At 36.5% G+C, this 11,891-nt stretch overlaps 1 protein-coding gene across 3 annotated transcripts; it reads left to right on the top strand.

Moving 5' to 3' along the window:
• The first annotated feature begins 1,610 nt into the window (after positions 1-1,610).
• aqp9b (aquaporin 9b) lies at positions 1,611-10,563 on the top strand. 3 transcript variants are annotated; one of them, XM_079454472.1, is made up of 6 exons: positions 1,611-1,790; positions 2,504-2,630; positions 4,587-4,724; positions 6,086-6,204; positions 6,893-7,110; positions 8,551-10,563. In XM_079454472.1, exons 1-6 carry the CDS (start codon positions 1,689-1,691, stop codon positions 8,717-8,719), a joined length of 873 nt encoding a protein of 290 aa, XP_079310598.1. In that variant the 5' UTR covers positions 1,611-1,688; the 3' UTR covers positions 8,720-10,563. The 3 variants fall into 3 exon arrangements, with proteins under 3 accessions (XP_079310598.1, XP_079310600.1, XP_079310599.1); XM_079454474.1 differs by having other exon boundaries at positions 1,619-1,790; positions 8,252-10,563; XM_079454473.1 differs by having other exon boundaries at positions 1,644-1,790; positions 4,671-4,724.
• The last annotated feature ends 1,328 nt before the right edge of the window (positions 10,564-11,891 follow it).

Below are 11,891 nucleotides of genomic sequence, written 5' to 3'. Positions count from 1 at the left end.
GATGGATGGATGGATGGATGGATGGATGATATTAGTGCATTTAGCAGACATGTTTATAAAAAGCGATAAAATTAAAAAAAAAATAAGAAAAGAGATAGAAAGGAAAAAGAGGTCAGTGTTATAGATATAAAGATAAACAAATAATTAGATAAAAAGATAAGTAGATAAGTAGGTAGGTAGACAGACAGACAGAAAGACAGACAGATTTGCATTTAGTCATTAAGCAGACACATTTATCCAAAGCAACATTTATAAAAATGTATCCCAAAGCGACAAAATTATTATTTATTTTTTTAAGCAAAGAGATAGAAAAGAAAAAGAGGTTAGTGTTATGATAAAGAGATAAAGAGATAAGTTGGTAGATAGATAGGAAGAGATGAATGCAGAGATTTATAGAGAGTGAGTGTATGTTCATGTTTCAAAGTTGGCAGTTAACATTTTTAACGTAAACATCTTCCCTGAACATTCCATCAATGTAAGTCAATGGGACTTTTTGGAGAGTTTGATCGGCATTTTTAGGAAAACCGTAAGAAAAGATATAGCAGAAAAGATATAGCAACTCAAGTGAGACCAGTCTGAAGATGTGTTAGTGGCTGTAGATAGAAAGCTCTAGGAGGAGTAGCAGTCAGACAATTTTTGTCGGAAGGATAATAATATGTTTATTTAGCATATCAGTATGTTGGCTCACTCAAGCCAACATAATAACAATGTCGATTTAATCTTCGTGATAATGTGGATTTTAAATGCGTTTGAGGCATTAATGCTTATAATCGTTTTTTTCACACTTACTTTTACAATCTTACTTGAGATGTCGTCCCTTGTCTCCAAAATGTGCGCATGGGTCAGAGTTTGCTTACAGGTGCGCACATTCTCCCGTCCAGTTTTCTTTTAATACAGCACAACATTTGCGTGGAAAGTGGCGTACGCACGTTTCCAGGCTCGTTTGGTGCGTTTCGTATAGCGTATTGTATTTTAAGACGTAATATATTATAATTTCTTGTATTGCTTTTTAATGTATATCGTGTAGGAGTACTATAACTTGTCCTTGAAATGTAACAAGCACAGTTCGCTTCTCCACATACGTGCAGGTTCAATGCAAACCGTAATGGATATTTTAAAAGGTCAAAATATTACTGAAAGAAAATGGGTTTTGTTGTCATAATTTAAAGCAAGTAACATCATTCAAACCCGATACGCCTTTCAAAAGCTGCGTATATGTTGTTCTTTGGGGGGGGGGGGGGGGGATTAGGCGTTAGACTAGAATACACATTTTCCGAACCAGTAAGAAAAACTGTAACAATATTGTTACAACCATGCTGATTTGCATCTCTAACTTTATGTTGTGTATTATTAATTAACTTAATGCATAAATTAATGTATAGGCCTACACTGGGCGTAAATATTTTCCAAATCTGATCAACAACAGATAAACCATGTGTTTAACATGATTTAAAAACAAGAAGGAAGGTAATGGCTCCCGGTCGCCTATTTAACCTTTGTCGTTTTTAATGATTTCTACCATCGAAGAAGAGCGTTTGTCTCAGCATCAACTTGACATGTCAGCGTGCAACATGACATGTGTAATAGGAGGGGCGGGGGAGTTTAAGCCTAAGACACTTAACTCCAGCACAATCAGCTCTTCAACTGTGTGTCAGGACATCAGAGACATCTCAGCTCTCGGTAAAAGTATGGACTTCGAAACAATAAGAAAACTGAAGGAGAGATGTACCTTGAGGAGCGACATCATCAAAGAGTTTCTGGCGGAATTCCTCGGGACGTTTGTATTAATAGTAAGTGGAAAAGTCTTTGATCTGTTTGTTTCTATATGACAGCAATGTCTGCTAAAGTGACAAAGAGGTAAATATAACAGTTTTATTTAAAAAAGCATTAAAATGATCAATGTTAAATCATATTTAAATATAATATTTTTATTCAATAAAAAAATTTTAACCTGAAAAATTGTGGTAGCGTGTTTTGTTTCATGTTTGATCTCTTGTCAAAATATTATGGTATTATCAGTCTGTTCAGTTTATTCAGTCTGCTTCAATGTAACATTGCTGTTAATATTCATTCATTTTAAAAGAGTCAAATGTACTTCATGTACACCACATATGACCACATATTAGAAAGACAATACACATTTAATGTGTAAAAATGTATACTGTATGCTGCCGATCAAGTGTCAAACCACTGCTGCTTTTTACTGATCATCATTAATGCCTATTTACCGAAATGTATCAATTTATTAGAATATATTATTATTTGTCATTCGTATATAAAGTATTTTAGACTAGTTATAATGTCTTACCAGTCACCCCTGCAGCTCAATTAAACGAATAGAGTTTCTTCAACATTTGTGTTGCTTTTGTGCGCTGTCCCATCCCTAATGGACTGAGCCATTCTACTAATTCATTTTAGAAAAGTGCTCTTTAGCGAATGTATTTTTCTTATCTGCCATATCCCACTAATTGTCATGATCTCTTTGTCTATTTCCTGTTTGCAGCTTTTTGGTTGTGGATCAGTGGCTCAGACTGTTCTCAGCAGAGAGACACAAGGAGAAAAACTCACCATCCATTTTGGCTTTACTCTAGGCGTAATGTTGGCTGTGTACATGGCAGGAGGCGTGTCAGGTACAGTACGGGTAATACCCTCTGAATAGAGTAGTTCAGAACAGGGATTCCCTACACGTAACTCAGAAAGTCAGTTTAACAATGTCAATCATTAAAATGATCAATCTCATGATTTTGTGTCAATTAAAAATTCGGTTTGAGAGGAACCTATTTGATGAGTCTGTCTCACACACAGTGTTATTGTTTTTAGTTAAAAAAAGATAATTGCAATAATGGCCCTAATATTCATCTAATTGTTTATGAAAAAAGAATACATTGATGTATATATAGAAGTTGAATGTATAAGTTTATTAACTTGAGACCATGACAAGTATTTCTTTCTTAAGTATTCCTGGATGTTAAACTTTCAAAATGTTTTTTATGCTGATCTGATCTGAAAGCAAGCCAACATACCATATCCATACTCCATAGGCAATCGATAAAACCCACATAAATCTCCTGATGTTGCGGTTCATGCGCATTTTTTTTTTTTGAGATCTGAATCTGGTAAAAGTGAGCAGAGACTAGCGGTGTGGAAAAGCCATACTGCAGTATGCACCATACTGAGTAAAAATAAGATAAAGAGGGAAGTCATGAATTTGGTACAGTGCATAATGCTGCTACCTTACAGACCTTTTAAAGCAGCATAATACAGTATAGTGCGCTGGGAGGAGGGGAGGAGGAAATGATGGGTCTATTCAATGCTCTTAAAGGAATACTTCCAAGTCTGCACAAATGTCTTTGTTCTAATGAAAAATCATTTTTCCAAATGTATTTTTCTGTGTTCATCAAGTGAAGTATCCCTTTAAACCTCGAATAAGGCTTAGTGTCAGATGGAGCAGTGTGTTGGATTTGATGTAATAAATTGGACATGTATGTTTTGCCTTCATTACGAGCATTCCTTAAGGATTATGGTGAGGAGAGAATTTTAATATAATAATGCAGGTGATTTAAAGAATGTCTTTAAATGCTTGTCATCTCTATTGCACAGCAGTGATTATTTATTAATCAAGTATTTCATTAAAATATCTTATTCTACATGTACACACATATGTGTGAGAGATTTAAGAGCAGTATTACCACTAGAATTCTACTAAGAGTACATTTTTTTCACAGCCAACTTCACAGATTCTCATGACAGACATAGTAGTCAGCTACTTCATGAACCTACACTTCCGTCCTTGCATGAATTGTGCTGTTACCCACAGTTCAACACCACTGTGGTGAGGAAAACGGTTTGCTTCAAAAAGGAGAAACATGCTTCTAAAAAGCGCAAATATGATAGCAAATGTGGTTGCGCAGTAAATTGTTAAAAAACGTCAAAAGTAGTCACAATTGTACAGCCCTCAGCACTTTCAAAGTTTGTTGTAATGATGAAAACAGTATCGAACTAATGAGCTTTTCTGAAGCATGCATCACAGCAGGAGTCAGGTGTAGGCATTGGTCCATCCTTCTTAAGGAAACACGGGGCGGGGAGAAAGGTCACTGTTTTCCATTTCCAGTTTGTTGGAATTAGCTGATTGTAAGGTGGGGTGAGAGATGACTTATTCCTGAGACCTGTGGTGATCTCAGAAGATTTAGCCAGATTATGTCAGACCCAATTCCCACAGACTTCCTCAAGTCATGTTTGTGTGCAGTGTTTGTGAATGACATCCTGAGTTAAGCAGGGAGAAAGTCTGTATAGTGGCCGGATGTGGGCAGACATTGAGAGTATTTGGCGACAGGAAAGCATTTTAGAGTAACAGATGAGTGCTACAGTGTGTCCCTCTGTTGATTCTAATAGTTTCATCTAACACATCAAAAACCTCAACCTGCCTTTATGAAAACCCCAATCAATACGAAAGCACACACTTAAACATAAACATCTATTTGTAATCCTCAACGGATTACTACAAAAACATTTTGTACTGTGTCCCTCTCATTTTAAATTAATGAGAAGGCTAGGTAATAGTTAACGGTCGTCCCATGTCTTTGCAGGAGGACACGTGAACCCAGCTGTTTCTCTGGCTATGACTGTCCTAGGAAAACTCCCAATAATTAAATTCCCTGTTTATGTGGCAGCCCAATTTTTAGGTGCCTTTCTTGGGTCTGGTGCTGTCTTCTGTCTGTACTATGGTAAGTTTTCAGAGCATTTTTATTGCATTTACCCTATTGTTATTTTGAATCAGTTCAGATAATCTGGAATAATTATTTATTTACCTCTACAATTCCACTCTCACTATCTATCTATCTATCTATCTATCTATCTATCTATCTATCTATCTATCTATCTATCTATCTATCTATCTATCTATCTATCTCTCACACACTCACACACTCACACACTCACACACTCACACTCACACTCACACACACACTCACACACACACTCACACTCACACTCACACTCACACACACATTCACAAACAGAGAAAGAGAGAGAGAACCCAATACACACTCTCTAATTACAATAACATTATACTTACATTAGACACTCGCTCTCTTTCACGCATACAACCAAACACCCACCCACACACACAAACATTTGCTCTAGCTTGAACTCACCTTTGCACTAGTTAAAAACTTACTTTTTCCACAAATATAGTGATCTTGCTAATATAGTAACTTCTTACTAATGGGATACTGTAACTCCACCCAAAATGAAAATGATGTCAAATTACTCACCCTCGAGTTGTTCCAAACCTGTTCAAATTTCTTTGTTCTGTTAAACACAAAGAAAGATAATTGGAAGAACGTTAGCAACTGACATTTCTGGAACATTATTGACTACCACAGTAGAACACTTTTAAATGCTAGTCAAAGGTGCCCTAGAACTATGCTTTGAAGATAAATTTTACATTTGCTGTGGGACTCCAAGTAATGTAAATTTCCCCCTATTTAGCATTTTCAAAGAATGACAGTTATCATGTGGACATGAACTTTTCGCAGCTAATCATCAAGAAATGTGTGACTCCTGTCAAGGAATATGTCATTCATCATGCACCAGCTCAAATACATACAGTAGGATTCATGTAAACTACGGGTTTCGCTACATAAATTGTGCCTTGTGGTCCTCATAAACATAAAATAAACCCACAATAACAAAAATATAGTAAAAATAGATGTTGAAATGCTATTTCATGTCAATACAGTAATTAATGTTAGTTCATGGTGATGTTACACTGTTTCTTAGTAAAAACTGAAAATAAAATGAACTATTATAAATAAATGCTGTAGAAGTATTGTTCATTGTTAATTCACATTAGCTAATGCATAAAGCGTTCTGATACAGTATCTTTTCTTCTCTGTGTATGACCAATGTAAACTGATATTTTCAAGAGTTTTGACCTGTCCCTTATTCTGGTCCATGAAATTTAGCAGGACTTTAAATTTGATAAATGTAGACAAACAAAGTAGTTGAAAAGAGTGACTACTGCCCTGCCTGTAGCGAAATTAATTAAAATGTTTCCAATGTTGTACTGTCGCTGTCTCCATAGATGCCTTCACAGACTTTTCTGGTGGAAATCTAACAGTGACTGGTGATAATGCCACAGCAGGGATCTTTGCATCATATCCACGAGAAAATCTCTCCTTGTTTAATGGATTCATTGATCAGGTGAGAGAATCGCAGTTCTTCTTTATTATAAGCATCAGACGATCTCAGCTGTTCCATATAAACTTGATAGAATATTACATTTGTTAGTCTCTGTTAAACTTTACAGTGAGCAGAAGGAAATGTTTAATGTTTTATTTGTCATTACTGATTAGTACAAGACCTACATGAGTCCTTAAAACAAATGTTGGCAAAGTTTATTTGTTAGCTTACCGTAATACAGCGTTGAAGATATAATGTGTACATGTGAGAGCCCAATATTTATTTACTAACATAGTACAACCACAACGTGACTGTCTAGTCTCACAGACTACGAAAATAGACTATTATTATTGTGGTGAGGAAGGCGGGACGAGAGCCGTGACGCGGGGCCGGTGGCGTGAGTGATAAGTGCAATCAGCTGTGCGCGCACCGGTCCCGCATCTGATCACGGAGGAGATTGGGAGCTTAAATGGATGTTCATCAGGACTGTTGACGAGAGAGGACCGGCCCCGAAACTGTGTTTAGTTTATGTATGTTTTATGGCCGGCAGTCTACCGCGAGGTGGCTGTCGGCAACTTCCGTGTTTATTGTTTGTTTACGTTTAATTAAAGTTTTATTGTTTCAATGTTCGCCGGTTCCCGCCTCCTTCCTTCCCATCTAACGAACTTTGCTACAATTATTCAAGTACTGTTGGTTTGTATTTAAACAGGTGATTGGCGCAGGGGCCCTGGTCCTCTGTATTCTAGCCATTGTAGATAAGAGGAATATTGGGGCACCTAGAGGAATGGAACCATTGGTCATTGGCTTGAGCATCATGGCTATTGCAGTGTCTATGTCATTGAACTGTGGCTATCCCATCAACCCTGCCAGAGATCTTGGACCCAGGCTCTTCACTGCGATGGCAGGATGGGGAAAAGAGGTGTTCAGGTACAGGAAACTCACATTGCACCCATATGTTCTATTTATATTTAATGGACCAACAGCTAAGATCCTAAAGGTTTTTTGAAATACCATTTACATCTGATTTAAAGATGAGACCCATTGCTATTTACACCCGTTTGTTTAACTAAAACTAATGCAGAATGCTATTGATACTCATCCTATCAACTATCGAAGGTCAGAAATTATAAACAAGGACTTGGAGTTAATAACCTGGATATTAATCTGTTGCTGTGTGCAAAAACACAACTGAACTGAAAGCGTCTTTGGGCCCTAAGAGAGTCAGTCGCAGCATGTTAAAACATAGGCAGAACACAGTTTTTGAAACTCCATATCTAAAGTGCAAAAGGCCTATTACCATTGTTCTGACAGAGCAAATGAATTATTTATGCACTTGTTTATCTGCTGCATACTGGAGCAATTTTTTAAATGTATGTCAGCCAACCTCAATTTTTCTCACATAAATATCTAGAGCGGCATACCAATTATGGTGAGGATGAACTTTTAAAACAGTTATTATATTTTTCAGCTTTTAGCTATTCCATTAATCTAGGTCAATGAAAAGAAAGAGCTGGGGAAATTCTGCCGCCGCTCCACACAGAAAATATATTTTCCAACAGCTGAAGTACTAAGATTATACGTAACATAATGCATTACTTTTGTGTTTAGACCCGGAGTAATGTCACAGATTTAAGCTGTAGAAATTAATTTGTGCATTTGCATGTTTGCCATAATAAGTTAAATTAGTTGGTGTGCCCATTCAATCTTAGCATGGTAATGCCATTATCACGTACAGGCAAATGCTTAAAAAAATAAAGCTAATTACAGAACATTAATACAACAGTCCTGTAATCTGATTGGACAAGCAGCGTTGCAAAAGTGCAGGGACGGCTCTAACTCACATTAGTGGTCTAGTGTGTGTGGACCTTGACCTGTCTGCCACTTTGTTCAGCTCCAATTCTGAGCGCAACTATGATGTCACAATTGCACCAAACAAACAAACATGCACATTATAAATGAAAAGATGACATGCAGAATTTAATTTATAAACAGATACAATGTATATGTGTACAGCTTGTCAACATGTTTAGAGCAAAGGATTAAAGACAGAGACCACTTGTTTTCTCAGTGGCCTGTAAAGGGATCAACAGACTTAGGGATTGAAGAAGGGAAAGAATGAGGCAGACAGGAAGCAGTGGAGTGATCGACTAAGCACAGATTACAATGAACTAGTCTCTGGGAAGTAACCCTTTAATGTACTGCAAGACTGGACGACACGATCAACAGCGCTATCAACAAATCCACAAACCAACACCTCAAACTGAAGAATTCTCACACAAACATACAAATGAAAAGATAGTCAATTGTGGTGAAAACTGTGAATTATGCCCAGCTCTGGTCTGTTCTAACATGTGTGTGTGTCTTTAGCGCTGGGGGGGGCTGGTGGTGGGTTCCAGTCGTCGGACCAATGGTGGGAGGTGTGGTCGGGGCTGTGATCTACTACCTGATGATTGAGCTGCACCACCCTGAGCCTGAGAAGAACTTTGAGGATGACAGCAGCATGAAAGATAAATATGAAATGAACGCCATTAACTAAAAAGAAAGGAAAAGATTGCGTCTTTCCTTTGCCAAGCAAGAAGCTCTTATTTGTTGCACTCTTTCTTCTTCTGTCTTTTCCTCTAGATGTCTTTGACTCCGTCATGGATCAGAGAACAGAACTGTGTTGTTTTGTATATGTTTTACTTCTCGTTATGTCTCTAAACATTAGGTATTTGACAAAAAAGGTAGTCCCTTTTTTTTACTAATACCAGGCAGCTATTAAAATGGCCCATTGTCCAAACCCGCTTGTCGTTGGCAAGGTTGCAGGAGGCTCAAGGCCAAGTACCTCAGGCCGTAGAAAGAAAAACTATTTCGAAAAATATTCAGTCCATCCCAGTGTTCTACTGAATACTTAAAGTGATAGTTCACCCAAAAAGGACAAATCTGTCATCATTTACTCTCAAGTTGTTTCAAACCTGTATACATTTCTTTGTTCCGTTGAACACAAAGAAATATATTTGGAAGAATTTCAGCAATTTTCAGTTCTGGGACATCACCCACTACCATTGTAGCAAATAATATTGTATAATTTTTTGTTCTGTTGAACACAAAATGAGATATTTTGAAGAATCAAGGAAAACAAACAGTTCTGAGGCACTTTTAGCTACTGTTCAATTTGTCCTACTTTGGTAGTCGATGATGTTCCTGAACTGAAAATTGCTAACATTCTTCCAAATATCTTTCTCTGTGTTAATCAAAACAAAGTAATTTGGTGAGTAAATAATGACAGAATTAAAATTTTTTGAGGGAACTGTCCCTTTACTTCAATCTTCCTTGGGTTATATTCATAACATGAGGAATTCTTTGGCATAGAAAAATAGTGAATAACCGAAAAATAGACAGCGCATTACAAATGTTCATTGAGCATACAGAGTGTAGGAAAACCTCAGGATCCATTAGACATGGGCAACAGAGAAATACATCTCTTGTGTGATCAGGATTTTTAGATGGAACGCATCTACAGGACAGATTCCTTAAAGCATATCAGCATTTTACTTTCAAGTGTCACACCACTGCCTGTAAAAAATGAGGTGCTCACAGACACTCAATATTATTACCTCTGGAACTATCTAGTCATTATCTTTCTCAGGTTTCTCTTTTTGTTACACAGACACAGACGATGCAGGATATCCAAAAACTCCAGGATAGTAATTCCCTTCCTTTCTCTGTCAGTCTTTCTTTTTTTTCTGACCTACCAGTTATATCTTTTTTATCTTCTCATATTAGCTTGCACAAAACATCCACCTAACTTGTATAACTTGCAATTAGAAGATTGAAGCCACTTTACTAAAGGAAGGGTAGATACTAAAGGAAGATGAACAGGCATCATTATCAAGACAAGATGAATTGATTTAATACAACAAATGAATAGAAGGACAATCCGCTGCATGCCTAACTGTTGGTAAAGAAAAATGCATGAGATAAGAGGGCAAAAGTCAAAATGCATGCTAAAAGTAAACCTGCCATGAACTATTGCTTCTAAAGTGGAAATAAATATGTATGCTACAGTGTATCACAAACATCAAGAACAAGACGTATATATGATATGTGATTATGACATTGTTTTCTTAGATTTCTGGCTTGAGTCAAATATTGAATACATTAGTTGAGATTTTAGTTTTTTAAGCTGTTGAAAATGCAACTGGCCTGTTTTTTAGCACTTAATTTCATAATTTTGTTTGAACAAGAAACCTTTTCTTTTTTTGTAACATATCATTTCAGTCGAAAATGTTATTCTTTTTTAATTTGTTATTATTTAAAAACTTATTTCCTATATGCAAAATATTGTATAACATTGTCTCATGCTAATGTAGAACTGAAATAAACAAACATTAAAATGTAGTTGTGTCTGTTTTTCAGTAAATTCACATGAGCCCCTAGTGGGGATAACTTCCATTAATGAAATTCTATATTAATTAAATATATGTGACCCTTTTTGAAGATTTTGAAGCTTAATTAAGCTTTCTATTGATATTTCTATGATAGTCTATAGATTGTTAGGATGGGACAATATCTGGCCGGAGACACAACAGTGTAAAACTGTGGAGTCTGAGGGTGCAAGGATTTCCTTTAAAGTTGTTAATCAGAGGCACTGTAGCAGGCCATCCACTCACAACAATAACGTTTTTATATATTTAGGGTAGGAAATTTACAAAATATCTTCACTGAAGTGTAGATGTACTGGATATAATGTATCATATTGTCATATTGTCAACTGCAGTTTCAATTATCAGTCATTCGTCAGATGATATACCTTCTCCTTTCTAAAGTCTATTTAGAACTCACTTTTTTCCACCAATCACAACCTTGTGCAACCAGCCACAGCCAACCAGCACAACATTGGGTCTTGCTCCAAAGACCAGATGTAGACTACTATCAATAAGATTTCTAAGGTCATTCAGAATGAACTATTAACATAAATTACCATTCTGAGTGCAACCATCCCTTTGAGTTTATCAGCTACCTCCAGAGTCCTCTTTATTTGGATTATCTGTATGGCGTTAGGCGCTAACTGAAGATGAAGGTTCATGTTAAAATAGTATCTTGTCTACTGATCATCTCACAACTGACTTTTGGGAGGATATTTCGGGTAACGGAGCAGGCGAGGATTACTATGAATGATATATAAAATCATCTGTGTACAATTTAGTTATACAAAATTGAGGTCCTTTTGTTTCTTCATTGAGATACTCCACTGCATAATAGTGCCCTGTAATATTGTGGTACAGAATTTGGCTTCTGAAGCTCTGTGTAAATATATTTGTAGGAAATGAAAATGCTAGAGGTATATGAAGGTCGAAAGTGCAACAGATGCTGTTTAATAAAGATACTAAAGCAGCAAACACAAAATGGCAAAACTAGACTATGCAACTATTAAGTACCTCAGAGATTATATATTTTTGTATGCAAACCCCGAAGCAAGTTAGTATTTTAGGACTTCAGATTCCATCGTCCAAAAGTCTTTGGGTTTTTGGTAAATCGCCTGAAATAAGGTCTGTGGTTAAAAGTCCAGTGTGTAATTTTCGGGATGAGCTATTGATAGAAATGTAATATATTATACATGGCTGTGTCTTCAGAGGTGTATAAAGAGCTTACACAATGAAGCAGTATGTTTATTACCTTAAAATTAGCTATTTCTATCTACATACAACGCAGGTTCCCTTGCATGT

This window comes from Barbatula barbatula (genome assembly GCF_947034865.1).
Source record: "Barbatula barbatula genome assembly, chromosome: 1".
In the NCBI taxonomy this organism is placed as follows: Eukaryota; Metazoa; Chordata; class Actinopteri; order Cypriniformes; family Nemacheilidae; genus Barbatula; species Barbatula barbatula.
The sequence above is the reverse complement of the archived record's forward strand: the minus strand, read 5'-3'. Positions and strand labels throughout refer to the sequence as shown.